The following is a 16,141-nucleotide window of genomic DNA, read 5'->3' as shown; positions in this document are numbered from 1 at the left end:
TTCACACCTCGGTACACTCACTCCGCTCACCGACTTGGTCACACACCTGACCACCGAACACTTTGGCACACATTCGTCGCTCGCACACCTCACTAACACACCTCTTCGCGCCCCCTCCTCGGTCACTTCCTCTGTGACAATCACAGGTGTGCTCTCATTCGCACACCCATCCACGTGCCTCACTACCAATTCAAATGTGCCTTCCCACACACGCTCTACCATCCCAGGTGTGCTTCCTTCCATTCCAGGTGTACATCCTCGCTCACCTGTCACAACCAACTCACGCTCCGTTTCACTCTCACTACTCTCACCTCCACTCTCGGTCGCGCACTCACCCTTACTCTCGACAGCACACTCTTTCCTCATGCACCCGTCCGTTACACACCTTTCTCGCGCGTCCTCCCGCGCACACTTTTTCGTTACTTCCTCCGTAACACTCACCACACCGCGCTTCCCTGTGCTCCCTCGCACACGCGCTTCGACCAACTCACTCTTGACGGCACACTCACTCCTCGGCGTGCACTTTTTCCTCACACACCCATTGGTCGGACATTCTCGCACACCTCTCTTTTCGCACACCTGACCTGTCGCACACTTCACCAACGGCCTTTCACGAACACCCGGATCCAAACCAATCCCCAAGCCGACTGAAGCTTTCCTCACATCATATACATTGCCACTCACCTCCGTACTTCGTCTTCGCACCTCCTTTGCCACCTGCAAACTCTTTATTTGGTTAGTGAGCATCACATCATGAGTTGAGCACCGACCTTGCACATATTCCATCACCTCCTCCTGGATTTCTCTCTTAGTTTCTGTCCGTCCCTTCTTAATTTCACTCACCTCTTCTCCCACTTCCTCTAATTTTTGTTTAACCTCTTTTATTTCTCGGTGCGTCTCCTCAAGTTCGTCCTCTAAGGCTACCGTGACCGTTTCTACGTGCGTCCTTACCTCCCGGTCCTTCGTCTCCATTGCTTCTGTCACCTCTTCCACCCTCATTGTCAGTTCCTCCCGTACCATCTGACATTGCCTCTGCGTCGCTATTAATTCGTTTTTAATTTCTTTTTGTGTCGCCTTTAACCCTCCTAGTACCGCAGTGTTCTTTTGAACCTGCTCCACTAACTTAGTTTGTCCCTCTGTCAGCTGCTCCACCTCCTCCGTCAGATCTTCTATTCCCCCTTGTAACTTAGCCGTATTATTCCTCACTTCTTTCTCTATACGCTTTTCGCCTCGCTTTACCTCCTCGCGTAGCCCCGAGACCTCCTCACTCACCCCTCGTCGTATTTCCTCCATCTGGTTCCCCATCTGTTCGATTTCCCGGGCGGATTGTTCCCCTATTTCCCGCAATTTGTCCTCCATCCTATTTTCTAACCCCATTAACCCATTTCTCACCTCTTTTATCCCGTTGTCTAACCCCTCAAAATTATTGTCTAACCTCCCAAATTTCTTGTCTAACTCCTCAAAATTATTGTCTAACTTCCCAAATTTCTTGTCTAATCCCTTAAAATTATTGTCTAACCCCTCACTGGTACCCCTCGCTTCGTCCCTCATTACCCCCATTTCGTTTCCCATTACCCCCCATTTGGTTCCCCATTACCCCCAATTGCTCACTCTGAGCATCCATCCGGTTCCCCATTACCCCCATTTGGCCCTCCAATCGCTCACTATTCTGGGCCATAAGGGCCTTCATTTGTATAAAAAAAAGGTTCAAATCCATTGGCATCTCCGGTTCGACTACCGCGACCATGGGCGTGGCTAAATGTGGCGCCGATGTAATCACGTGCGCTAGAGCGCCATTTTGTGCACCTGAAATTCCCGCAACCACATTGCCATTTTCCTCCTCCCTTTCTTCCCTGAAGTCCTGGGTTACTTCTAACCCCTCTATCTCTCCCACCGGCATCCCGTCGCCTTGGACAGCCATGGCGCGATTTCAAAATTCGGGCTTTTCCTTTAAAACAAAACAAATTTCGGTATTTTATAATTTTGAGCGCGTGAAGCGCGCTCCGGGTCGATCTCACTCCCCGACACCAATTGTTATAGATCGCGGTTAGGATGTTATAGACCGAGCGGTGGTTTAAAACCGCGACCTAACAAAACTCACCCGATTCCACCCGAACGTTGGTTGTATCGCACCCTAGCTGCTCAATGAGGGAAAAGACAAAAGCGACGCAATGCAAGAGGAAAACGGAGACAAAAAAAAGGTTTGAAATACTACTACATTTATTCCTACTATTTACACACAAGCAAAAAGACAGATGTCACGTTTATTTACAAGCACAAGACGCAGGTGACACAGTGCAAATTTAGCTTACCTACAGACTTAACTTATATCCCAGGACAGAACAAACAGAACGCTGACTCACGCGGGGAATGCCAGGGATGGCAGAAGGTGGATGGCTGGAGGGAGAGGAAAGGTCCAAGGGGGGTCCCGCAGCACAACCGGCGCGTTCAGCAGCCGCCGTTCCGTTTCGGCCCTGCTCCGAACCGCCGTTCAGGCCCCCTTTGGCGGTTGGGTGGCGCTGCTGCGGCTGCCTGCACTTGCCTTGCCAGGCCTTGTCTCACTCGTCACCACCGACTCCTCACCACCGCAACCAACTGACCACCGACTCCTTTCTCTGGCAACCGACTGTCACCAACTCCTTGCAACCAACTCCTCCTCTCTTTCTCTCAACCGACCCAGACCAACCCAGAGTGCATCTCTCTTTCTTCTTCTTTTGGTCCACTTCCGGTTGCGCCCTTTTATAGCGCCCCCAGCGATCACGCCCCCCGGCGCTTTGGACACGCCCATCGGGGGTGCTCACCTCGGCCCTGGTTGGTCGCGCGACCCTCGGGCTCCGCCCTGGATGACGACGGGCGGCGCGCCCCTCCTCCCCTCTGACGAGGTGCGACACGCCTTTCTTCTCCGACCCGAGCCTCGTGGTCAATGGTGGTTATTGGAGGGGAGGTAATATGGGCAATCGAGGCTCGCCAATGACGAGAGGGGGATGTAATATGAGGTCATTGGAGGTTTTGGAGGGGATGGAAAGGGAGATTTTTGGGGATGGGAAGGAAAGGGGGTCTATTCTCTTTCACTGGTGCAATGGAGTACTTTTAATTAATGGGAGACACAGCCTTATCCTAAAACACAGAATAAGAGATAACTACCAAAAGAAAAGATATATCGTGTCCTGCATGTATGTTTTTTATGGACTAACTACGGGAACGCCCTTTGACCTTTATACAACCACAACGGAGGGAGGAGGGGTGATCTTTTACAACAACCTTTTACAACAACCTTTTACCACAACCTTTTACAACAACGTTTTACAACAACGTTTTACCACAACAATAAAATAAAAAAACATTCTCATATCCACAACAATATATATATACACACATATATATTGTTACGGATCTCTGAGTACGGCACTCCCGTTAGCAAGGGGGGGGGTTAATCCCCTTGTCTTGTTAAGCTGGCCGTCTCCGGTCCTGGAACTATCCCGCTCCTCTGCGGGGTGAGATTGGTCAGGGTGATTGGTCAAAGGTTTCCCAAATACCTTCACCAATCTCTCCGCAAAGCAGGGAGCTCAGTCCCTGCTCGAACCGCGGATGTGATGGTAATTGCCGAGCGGTTTAGCAATCCACGATCCGAGCCGTTAACAAAAGGACTCAACCGGATTTAAAGCGGTTGGCCAAATCGTGCCACAGGTACTCAATTGGGGACAGGACGCAAGCGATCGGATGAGAGGAACCAAAGAATAAGAAGGGTGAAGGAAGAACAAATATGGTTTATTTACTACACTACAAGAGGAAACAAAAGAAGGGAATATACAAGGAGGAGGAAATAAAAGGACATAGGGCAAGCTTATCTAAACAGTCTTAACTTATCACGACCCCAGGACAAACAGACACACGGAATGGTAGCTGGTAGGGGAGGAAGGTCCAGGCAGATGGTTCCCGCGAGGGGATGGTCCAGGCTCCGGGTCCGCGAGCGAAGAACGGCAGGCAGCTTCGCGTCCCGTTGGCGCGCGACCGGACCTTACATATGCGAGGGGCTGGAATGCGCGTACGTATAACGTGCCGAACGCTCTCAAAACCAACAGCAGTTTGTATCACACGATCGTCCCAAGCGATCTCCGCGCAATGTTCTTATCATTCGCCGCCTCTGCACTGTTCTCTCAAGTTTGCCGATCTTCTCTCCTCGCATCTGCCGATCTCCCCCGCATCTGCCGATCTCCTAGTCAGGTTCACTATGTTATTTCGTTCAAAATCATGGTAGATTAGCAAACCTATACATTTTTGGAAACGTTATTACATGGAAAATCAGAACATCAATGTTTACATTTGCCAATTCCGACCAATTCGATTCGACCAATTCGACCAAATCCATTCGACCAATTCCATTCGACCTTTCGACCATTCGACCAATCGCTTTGATCGACCATTCGACCAATTCGATCGATTCGATTCGATTAGATTCATCGAATTCGATTCGATCGACCATTCGACCAATTCGATTTGCCAATCAATTTGACCGACCTTTGCTTGTGTGGAACGGACTGTGAAAACGATGCGGACTATATTGTCGGATACGACACACAGGACAGTGATGACGAACTCGAAATGGCATATTCTGTAATCGTGTATGTTTGATGCCATTGACTGCCTGTGTATATTTTGTCATTGACTGCCTGTGTAGATGTGAAGTTATACTGACTGCATGTGTATATATGATTTTGCTGACTGCCTGTGTATGTTTGGTGATATGAATTATTGTGACACATTTTGATGTTATTAACTGCCTGTACAAAATGATAACATGTATTTGATTATGCAACTTATCGCGAATATAAAGACAGTATTTTGCAATTCAAAACCTTTGATTCGATTCGTGTCTTACCATTCCCCATAGCACTAATTTGATACTTTCATTGGATTCCTTGTCCCTGAAAATATAGGTTTAGTATATTTTTAAAAGTTTTTAGGGTAATTAGAGGCAGAAATAGAACAAAATATGTATTTTACAGTGGCCATTTTGAAAATCCAAAATGGCCGCCATACAGGTATCTCTCCAAATGTAAACATTGATTTTTAGTTTCCTTATGCTATAACGTTTCCAAAAATGTATAGGTTTGCTAATCTACCATGATTTCTGAACGAAATATAATTTATTGACATAGTGAACCTGACTATCCCCCGCATCTCCCTGAAAGGGCTTCGCGCTCACGCTTTTATCACAAGCCTCGCGTATCAAGCCGCGTCCGCCTACCGGTGAACGCGCCTCGGCCCGAATTGGTCACGAGGGTTCATTGGTACCTCCCCTCGTGATGCGTTGATGGGGCCACGCCTATGTTCCTGGCAGCTCCTCCCTTGTTCTCCCACTCTGACTGCGTGCGTAATGGCGTCTTGCTGCGGCTGGCAGAGTAGCGCAATATGTTGTGGAGGGCAGTTTACGCCGCAATATGAATGGAATGGGAATTTGAGAAGGGGCCTAGGTTATTTGATTAATACAACGCAGATTCAACTATTGGAAACAGATCCTTACCTGAAACACATACTAAGGAAATAACTAAAGAAGAAGCCTATGGTTTGCTATGTGTTGCTCGTGGCCTAACTAGGGTGCGTCCTTTTACCTTTACACCAAAAATGGGAGTATTTACAGGGAGATTATTTATAAGGGAACATTTACAAAAATTTACCAAGTGGAGGGTTCTGAAAACCACAACAATATATATATAATCCACTGGCATGGATTATATATATAATCCACAACCAATAATCCACTGGCGCATATATATATATATATATATATATATATATATATATATATATATATATATACATATTATATATATATACACATATATATATATATACATATATATATATATATATACACATATATATATATATACATATATATATGTATATATATATATATATATATATATATATATATATATATATATATATATATATATATATATATGTTGCTAAAACTCTTCCCTACACCCACTAAGGAATGGGGTTAGTCCACTTGCATAATTCACGCTTCAGTTAACATATTTGGGCAAAATCCACTGGCATTTTATTCAGCAAACAAAAAATTCTGCAAGAAAGAAATGCAAATGATGCTTCAATTCCTCGGCAATTTCGCTTGTGACAGTTCAACAAGATAGCTAAGGTGTGTGCGTCTGCCACTTACCTTTGAGCTTCGACAGCAATCTGGGTCTGGGTGGTTCGTGTGCAGCCACCCGGCTGCTGGTTGCATCATTTTTCTGTGGGCGTGTCTGCCGCTGATGCAATGTCTCTCTATAACCAGTTATCTGGTACTCATTTTGCAGACCTCGGAAGGATGACAGGCCCGGCGTTAATCTTCTAGCATCAGCAGCGATAGCCATTAATATAAGATCCCACGGTGCTTTTGGTGAAGAGGAGGTGAGTTAATAAAACAAAATTGACATTTGCTGTACTACAAGATTGCCACTTTATTGTTGGTAAAATATTAATTTTTTTAAATGCATTGCAGACAAACATATAGTCGGAACCTCAAAGAAATATAACAAACTTTTGCAATTACATCGAGAGAGTGCATTTAACAAAACAGCCTGCACAATATGAAGATATTTAATGAAAATGCAACAGGCCTGCGCTAAGCAATTCATTCAGGATTTCTGATGTGAGCTGCAGTACAAGCAGCCAATTTCAATGCACAAATGCAGTTTACTGAGCAATTTGCTGCACGATGCAGCCACGAGATGCTCTAGCCACACCCAGTCAATCTGTCCACCATCTTCTAAAATACCTTCTACTTTGTCCGATCATGTGTACATATGATATCTTCACTGAGAATTTAAAAAAAATTCATGATATTTACTGATGTGCAAGTACAGTGCAAAATGACCAGAATTGAATCTAAAACTGGTTATCAGATGACCTGCTGTTAAATTGCAGTACCTTGCTTGTAGCGAAAAAGAAAGCTAAGGGGATATGTGTGTTGAGATCTGACAAAATGTGAATCTCAATCGTGAACTACCTTCTAAGGACATACCAAGGGACTGTTTTATTAAATATGCAAGTATGGCAGTCTGAATCGAGAGTGCATGCATACCAGATCAAGTGAGGCAAATAAATTACCTTCCTGAAGATCATCAATGGGTCAGCTGGGTCTTTGCCGCCAAACCGTTAGTTACGTGGCAATTTCACCGACACTAGGTCAGACCGAGACTCGGTGAGTTTCCAGAAGCTTTCAACCGACATCAATGATTTTTATCCACAATGGGAAGGAGCAGCGTCATGATGCCATCTCCAGTCGGCAAGCAGGATACCTAGCTTACCAGTTTAGCAACGACAAATTATCACGCTAAAAGCGACCCGATTTATCTTGGGCAAGCTTCAAAAGCAAAGGACTCGAGTACATGAAATGCTTTCAAAAAAAGGATGGTTCACAGTAGCAGTTAGTTGTGATAAAAAAAACAACTCATAATGGGACCAAAGCAATTAAATGTGAGAACACAAATGTTGTGAGAAAAGCCAAAAGAAAACCATCAATGTCCATTTGCAGATAGCCATAATGAGTCCGGCTGCTTTAATGACAATGGTGAAAGCAGCAGGTAGCCAAACAGGCTTTAGATAGATAGAGAAAAAGCATAAAATAACATGTTACAAAAACACAAAACAAAAAAAAAGACAATGGCTTTACCAAAGGTTCATAAAACTCCAAACAATAATGCATTTAGTTACAGGGCAAGGGAGGGGTATGTGGGGGAAGCTACAGAGGGGGAGGGGCTTATTAGTCCCCTACCGGTGTACACCGGAGGGGACTATAGGTTTGCACGCTGTCCCTCCGTCCGTCAGTCTGTCAGTCTGTCAGTCTGTCAGTCCGTCACGCAAAGAACAGTTTTCCGGACTTTTTTCTAAACGCTTAATGCTAATGATTTCAAACTTGGCACATGATTTCCTCATGATAAGTTACAGATCAAGTTCTAACTTCAAGACGTTTCGATCATTTTTGACAAAGTTATGGCATTTTGAACTTTGGGAATTCTGATAATTCTGATGATCCTTAACTCAGTGCCATTTTAAGTTTTAATTTCCTTTAAAAAAGATTTTCTCTGCAATAATAGGACCGATTGAGATCACATTTTCACCATAGGAGGGACTCGGTCTGTAGAATATTTTAATGGTAATTATGACGTCACAGGTCACGTGGTTCGGGCGCCATGTTGTTTTTCGTGAAAACACGAAAACCCCTTTTTCTCTGCAACGGCTGAACAGATCGAGGCCAAACTTTGCAGGCAGAATCGCAGACCCATGACGAACAAAAAAGTCAGCGAGCATGACGTCGTCACATGGTTTCAGAGTTATGACGTTTTTAAGCATGAACATTTAAAACCGAGCCCCCCCCCCCTCATTTTTGATCCAATCGAGGGGAAACTTCACAGATCTGTTCCGCATGTCAGTCTACTAAAATGTCCTTTTGGAATTTGCGATAGCTCACGTGGTTTGGCAGATATCGTTAATTTTAACGAAAATATTTTTTTTAAATGGATATCTCTTGAATCGCTTCATTGATCGACGTGAAACTTCATGCTAGTGTAGAAGTCATGAAGAGTAACAAGTGTGCAAAATTTCAAGATGATTGGATGTACGATCTGGAAGCTAGAAGTTGTTATTGCGTGAAGAAGAAGAGGCATCAAGAGTGCGGATTTAATTATTTATCACATGTACAGACTGAAAGCATCGTTGGACACGACCTGTCGCGGTCATTTTAACCTCAAATAAAATTCAAATTTAAGATTTGTCAATAGCTGAGGTATACTAACAAACGAATAAAACAGATTTGGTAAAATTCTGACTTTTTAAAAATCGGTCGCATTTGACAGAGTTGTGACAAGCTGAGGAAGAAGAAACCTCGCATTGGCTTCTCCAATGTGCCATAAAAAAATGGATATCTCTTGAATCGCTAGTACCTCAGACCGTGAGTTGGTAATAATCTCTATATAATTCCAGCAATCTCTGTGTGTGTGTGTGTGTGTGTGTGTGTGTGTGTGTGTGTGTGTGTCTGTCTGTATGCGACCGCTGTTTCTCGACAACTACCGGTCCGATATACTTGAAACTTGCCAGGTATATTGCTGGGGACCCGAGGATGTGCCTTTTCAAGGTTTGAAATTAATCGGACAAGTGGTTCCCAAGGTATGGTCACCGTACTCGCAAGCCGTTCGCTTTGGCTTTGCGAATGGACCAAACCATTTCATGTAAATAGAGGGGGGGGGGGGGGGTTCTGTGGTCGTTACTGCCACGTGGTTTCAAAGTTTTTTTTTGTTGTTGTTGTTTGCACGCATGTTTTTTTGCACGCACGTACGGGCAAGCACGTACGGGCAAGCACGTACGTGCGGGCACGCCCTAGTTTATATAATTCACACAGTGCAATACGTGCAGGCTGCTCCCCGGAGCGACATTGGGGGCTGATCAACGAGGCGAGGCATGACACACGTGTCTCAGCATACCTCAGATCAAGTTTGAAAACCAGCATCAACCGTGCATAAATTTGCATATTCGATCATTTTTGACAAAGTTATGGCACTTTGAACTTTGGTAGGGGACATGTATTGCAGCGCAATACTCAGAATGCTTGTTTATTTTTGTTTGTGCAGAAACGAGACAAGTATCCAAGGGAACAAAAATTAAGCAAAATTATTCAAAGAAAACGATTTGCCTCACAAACAAAATTTCAGGGGGATAATAAAATAATAAAACCAAAACATGGACTCCTACATGAAGCACATCACGGTGGGGCAAGGTCAGTCAGTATTTGATTTCAAAGTGGAAGAAAACGTCCACAAGAACCATTATCAACAAGCATTCTGAGTTCCCGCAATGCAACAACAACAACACAACACAACGCAATGCAAGCAACGCAAGCAACGCAACAACAACAACCACAGTTCCCGAAAAAGGCCAACCCCCGCTTGCGGGGAAAAATGGCCTCTAAAGGTGGTTTATTCTGAGTATTGCGCTGCAATACATGTCCCCTACCGGCAGTCTGTCGTCCGGAAAACTGTTGGGGAAATTACCAAAGTTCAAAGTGCCATAACTTTGTCAAAAATGATCGAAACGTCATAGAGTTCGAAGTTGATCTGTAACTTATCATGAGGAAACCATGTACCAAGTTTGAAATCATTAGCATTAAGAGTTTAGGAAAAAAAGTCCGGAAAACTGTTCTTTGCGTGACGGACTGACAGGCGGAGGGACGGAGTGCAAACCTATAGTCCCCTCCGGTGTACACCGGTAGGGGACTAATAATAGTCTTGGCCTTGCGCAACAGGTTTATTGTGAAGGAAATATGCACACATTTCATGGGTGACAATCACTGGAATAAACTGGCAGATCGAAACATTTACCGCCAGAAACTGAAATGCGCCCTGTTGAGTGGAAGGGTGGCGCTTCAGAATACAAGCTGCGCAAGCACAGTAAAACCTGCCTCACCTTCAACAGAGTGCAGGTGCATTAAGGGACCATTTCATATAAAAATGCAGGATGTGTGCTCAGGAATCTGGACATGTAAAATGATGATCAACGAAGAAAGGCTTCTCCCATCACACAAACAAATATCCAAGCCGTTATAGTCCAAAACCCCCAATGGAAGAGCACTTTACATAAAAGCAGTTTACAGCCTTCTTGCGTATGAATTTTGCATCACTGACTTTTGCTAAACGAAACAGCCTTTATCGTTTTCAGATTGAGCAACGCTGCCCATGTGGTACGAGTTTTAAAATGTATTCACAAAAATATAATAAAATAAACAAAAGGGGGTCAGCGGAGGAGGCGAGAAGTTAGGGGGAAATAAAATCAAGAGTTCCAAAGGATCCTTCCAAGCCTGCATCAAATACAAGGAAATAAACATGACAAAGTCAAATGTTGTCCTCTGGGGACAAGACAATTATCCTGATTACTTTCAAGAGTTGCAAAAGAGTTTTACACAGCTCAGGCCAAACTTTATTTGTACTTTTTTTCGTGCAGCAAACCTACACCGCTCGAACATCACTGTTGAACTGCTTGCTGTAACCCCTCTCAACAAGGTCCGCCGGGACGGACAGGCATGTGCATACCACGGGGGGCCGGCGGACCGAACAGCGGAAGTCGAGGGGGTGGTCGATGACCAGGAGGATATGGTGGATATCCAGCATAGCTGTAAGAGCCTTCAGAGGACACGGGAAGATAGAGAGAGATAAATCAAGATGAACACGGTGCAGAACAGCATGAGATTTACGCAACCTGCTGTCATCAGTGTGGTTTGTGCGACGCACTGCGAGCCAACAAATCCTACCTTGTGGTAGAGGGACTGGTCGAGGTCCAAGCTGGGGCACAGCACCATGTGCAGGTGTTGCTGGACTTGGTACTGACTGGCGGTATTTTGGTACTTGTGTTCGTTTCTCCTCCTGCAATGTGTTGACCAAACTTTTTGTTTTTAAATTCTCACATTATTGCAAGGAAAATGTCACCCAAAGGCATCAATCCTTCTCAAGCCACTGAGTAAACCTTTTACCTTGCAATTCCAAAAACCATTTTATGTTCAAAATACAAATGTAGTTTGTTCATTTTTCAGTTACACGAGCCTCATGGAGGAGCTTGTAAACATCACAAGCAGAATAACATTACAAGATGTCAATGTACTTTTTAATCAATAATTACAAGGATATTATCAGTCAGAACTATCTACACTTATTAGGCCTTTGTTGATAGCTCAATGCAATGTTCCTATCCCCTATTATATGGGCTGGGGTCCCAGCATCATGTGTTTTTATTTTGGATTCTGTAAAATATAAAGCCAACATTATTGGCATCTCCGCCGATGAAGTTAACGTGGAAGGTCTGTCGCTCTCATAGCAGACAGGTTGGCAGCCTGTTTTATAATGCTCCTCATCCCATCTGGGTCCCTCTGCTCTCTCTCAGCCCTCCGACTCTCTCGAGCTCCTCCTGGAAACACGGGTGATTCCAGTAACCCCCTCCTGGTTAAACCTCCTATATACAAGTTTACTGCACAACTCCACTTTTGTTCCTCTTTTCTCACATTTGTGGAACTGCCACTTTTCGCCTCCGGGACTTCAAAGATGCCGTGCACCACCATCTCACGTCATCCTCCATTACCCACAATTTTGTCGAACTCCACTAACCCTACATAGCACAACCAAACCTTCTTGCATGTGACTGTATTCCATCCTCTCCTCTGTTTTCCTTTTCCCATATGTTCATTCCCTTGCTTATCGCATCCACCTGTTGCCACATCCTTGGTACTTTTTTCAATATTTTAAATAATTTGAATAATAATTCTTCAAATAATTATTTGAAGGCAATCTCCATTCCTTTCACAAAGCTCGAAACAAGTGTGTGTCTACCCTCAGGAGAGCCAGGAAACAATATCTCTCGACTCTCAAGACTGAACTCTCAAACCTGTCTCCCTCCTCCAAATCCTGGTGGCGTCTGGTCAAATCTGTTTCTGGTGTTTGTTCCCCCTCCATCCCCTCCCTTACCTCAAACAACTACACAGCTGACTCCGCACATGAAAAAGCTGAATGCCTCAACTCTGTGTTTGCCTCAAAATCTTGTGTCCCGAACCCATCTCTATCTGTTCCCACCTTACCCAGTCGAACCCAACTGCTCCTGGACTCTGTCCTTCTCTCCTGACAAGGTGGAGAAGTTTTTGTCAAACCTCGACTCTGATTCTGCAACTGGACCAGACGGCATCAGCCCACGGGTCCTAAAATCCTGCTCTCCCGCTCTATCTCGCCCTCTCTCTGTTCTTTTCACCATCTCTTTTGCTCAAGATCATCTGCCAGCATCTTGGAAATCAGCCAATATTACTGCTTTACACAAAAAAGGTGCAAAAACAGATCCTTGCAACTACAGACCAATCAGCTTGCTCCCAATAATCAGCAAGGTCATGAAATCAATAATCGCTTCTGACATCAAATCCTTCCTCTTATCCAATGGTTTGATCTCGGATCATCAATTTGGATTCAGACCAGGTCATTCTACTCTGGACATGTTGCTTAAGCTGTCTCAACAATGGATGGAGGTCCTCATTGCCAAACAGGAAATCAGAGCCGTCTCCCTTGACATATCACGTGCCTTCGATACGGTCTGGCACCCGCTCTGCTCACCAAACTCTCCTCCTATGGTATCCATGGAAATCTCCACGCATGGCTTGCGGACTTCCTCTCTGGTCGTAGTCAACGTGTGGCCCTGAATGGATTTCTCTCATCTCCCCTTCCTGTTCAGGCTGGAGTTCCCCAAGGTAGTCTGGGCCCTGTGCTTTTTCTGGTCTTCATCAATGATCTCTGACACTCTGGAAAATCCTCTGTATCTCTTTGCTGATGACTCCACTCTCTGCATCTCCATACCTCATCCCTCAGATCGGCAGTCTACAGCCTCCTCACTCTGCAGACCCGGGAAAAAAAAATATCACAGACTGGTCAAACAAGGGGAACATGTCATTCAATCCTGACAAATCTCACACTCTCACTATGTCTCTCTGAAAAGACCGACTGCACAACACTCCCATCTACTTTCTCAACAATCCTCTCCAAGAAGTTCTGTCACTCAAGGTTTTGGGTCTCACTATCTGCCATGATCTTTCCTGGGAAAACCACATTTCCAAGCTGGCCTCCAAAGCCAGTCGCCGGCTGCGCATCTTCCATCGTGCAAAGTCCTTCCTTAGCACACCTGAGCTCCTCACCACATACAAGGCTTTCATCCACAGCTCAATGAAATACTGTTCTCCCCTCTGGGGCGGTGCTCCTGCCTCACACCTAGCTCGGCTTCATGCTGTAGAAACCAAAGCTTTCAGAATCATTGGAATCTCTGGCGATGAGGCTAACTCCAGGGACCTTTCACCCACTCACCACAGGCAGGTTGGTGGTCTTTCTGTCTTCTACCGACTCCTCTCCGGCCTTGCTCCCCCAGCTCTCTCTGTGCTCTGTCCCCCAAATATTCCTACAGGTCGCACAAGATCTGCCAGCAACCCTCTTCTGGTGAAACTGCCAAAATCAAGACTCTCTGCTCACCTTCACTCTTTCATTCCTCTTTTCTCCCACCTCTGGAACAAACTCCCTCACTCTCTTCAATCCCACTCCTCCCTCCAGGTCCATAAAACAGCTGTTCACCACCATCTCTTATCTTCCCCCCATCCAAAACCTTGAACTCTTCTACCCCCTTTTATTCACCCCAGATCCACTTTTTTTGAAATACCGACCTCTTTCCTGGAAGTCTAGCAGTGGCCATGTGTTTTATAGCTCTCCCCCCCCCCCCCCTTCCCCCATCTTGTCGCCCGCTCCCTTTATTATGTTTGTGTCCGGTTTTTTTTTGTGATTAATGTTAGCTCTTACATGAGCCTCGATCTTGTGTACATAATATATATGCATATATATGCATATTTGCATATATATGCATATATGCATTTATGCACTTCTTTTTTTTTTTCTTTTTTTTTAAACAATCAACAAATTAACAGTATATGGTGTTAGAACCTGGGATTCCAACTTCGAAGGCAAGGTGCTCATTTGGGAATGCCAAACAGGCCAACCCAAAGGATGACAGCTATTTTTGACTGAAAAAAATATTCACAGGATTGTTACCAAATCTAAGCAGTGATAACTAGCTCACCAAAGATATGTCTTCATCAGGATGGACAAGGCGACACGTGGCGCTGTTCAAGCCGATCTTCTTTACTGGCACCATGGCCGGCTCCGCTGGTGATATCAGAGGTTTGGGCCCAGCCTCCAGCGTAGCGGGACTCGATACAACGGCTACGGCCTGCAAATAGCAAAGGTTTGAGATGGTTCTTTACCCTATGCTATAAAAAAAACAAAAAAACCCGTTGTGCCAGCAAATGAGATGCTCAACAAGATAAATTGAAGACCACCAAATCACACTGCTCAATGTATGAGTTTTTTTTTTTTTTCAGAATGCAACCAATAAACCACATCTGCTGCAATATCTATTTTTGGTTACTTAGCATACTTCAACAAGGAGCTGATACTCTGGGTCCCACGCCTTTTGGGTGGTATTAGGAATAGATCTGTGTAATATGAAAGCTAAATCTTGATGGTTTTTTCAATATCTCGTGCACAAACCAAGTTCAGATTGAGCCATGATCTAATCAGGTCGAGATAATGTCAGGAGGAATACATATCTGCAATATGAAAGCTAAATGTTCAATGGTTTTCGAAATATATATCACGTACACAAAAATGCATAGAGATATGATCGGTCGGAGCTCATTTCAATCTCCCCCGTCTGACATTCGGATGGGCGGGCGCCAAAAAGTGACCGTAAAGCAATGTTACACAACACATGTTAGAGGTTAGGATGGTGAGTAAATGAAATATTCTTCACGGGGTTAGACTAGTTTAGAAATGTGAATGCTGGACTGGCATCCCCCGAGTTTGTGAGTTCAAATACAGCCCAAAAGCAGAAGTGTTAAGGATTTGGGCCCGGTTGCATAAAATTATCTTATCCTCAAGGAAAGATTTATCTTAATTACACTGTGATTACTTAGCGAATAATTTCCTTAAGGGATGTAGCATAAACAAATACCTTAGGAACCCCTCAGACGCCGTTGCTATGCTAGGCAACCAATCAAATTAGAGATAGGAAGAGGCATCCGAAAGCAAGAACACAATGAACGCATATAATTTTAAATGACGCTTGTTATATGTTGCATGGGGAACATATCCTTACAGATGAATAAAATGATTCTTGTGTAAAATTCATTAGAAATCATTGAGCATTTTATTGTAAATACGTTAATGTGTACAGTAAATGTTTGGAAGCTTTCCGAGAATGGTGAAAGTGTGAAATTATTTAAGTGAAAGATGGGTGCAAAACAACAAGCAGAATATTCTGGATCTCATGAGTGAAAATGTTATCCAAGTCACTGTGCGGCCGCTCAGAGTGTATTTCGCAATGTACATAACCATTTTTCACTTGTGGAAGTATTGTTCGATCAGCCTCTGGCGTTGTGTTGCGATAATCGTCCTCTTCGTGACCAATTTCCATCAAGAGCGCCTTTTGGAAACTCAAAGGTCTGTGTTTAGCGATGGGGAGCATGCTTCCTTTGAGTTCAAGGAAAAATTTAAGGAATATTCATATGTGCAACCAT

The 16,141-nt window shown here is 44.4% G+C and overlaps 1 protein-coding gene and 1 long non-coding RNA gene across 4 annotated transcripts in view; one reads left to right on the top strand and one right to left on the bottom strand.

Moving 5' to 3' along the window:
- Window positions 1–6,215: 6,215 nt before the first annotated feature.
- Window positions 6,216–10,805, top strand: LOC144893981 (uncharacterized). Its single transcript, XR_013624661.1, has 2 exons — window positions 6,216–7,774; window positions 10,288–10,805. It is a non-coding gene; the product is annotated as an uncharacterized LOC144893981 (long non-coding RNA).
- Window positions 7,533–16,141, bottom strand: part of LOC137433490 (BUB3-interacting and GLEBS motif-containing protein ZNF207) — a 59,510-nt gene continuing 50,901 nt past the window's right edge. For all 3 annotated transcript variants that reach the window (XM_078785312.1, XM_078785313.1, XM_078785314.1), the window contains 3 exons: window positions 14,644–14,793; window positions 11,309–11,420; window positions 7,533–11,180 (listed from right to left, as the gene is read on the bottom strand). In XM_078785312.1, the coding sequence (XP_078641438.1) occupies window positions 11,053–11,180; window positions 11,309–11,420; window positions 14,644–14,793 (390 nt within the window). In that variant the 3' untranslated portion in view covers window positions 7,533–11,052. The remainder of the gene's footprint in view (window positions 11,181–11,308; window positions 11,421–14,643; window positions 14,794–16,141) is intronic.

The sequence above is a fragment of the Myxine glutinosa genome, chromosome 10, assembly GCF_964187855.1.
Source record: "Myxine glutinosa chromosome 10, kmMyxGlut1.1, whole genome shotgun sequence".
In the NCBI taxonomy this organism is placed as follows: Eukaryota; Metazoa; Chordata; class Myxini; order Myxiniformes; family Myxinidae; genus Myxine; species Myxine glutinosa.
This window is presented reverse-complemented; position numbering and strand designations above follow the sequence as displayed.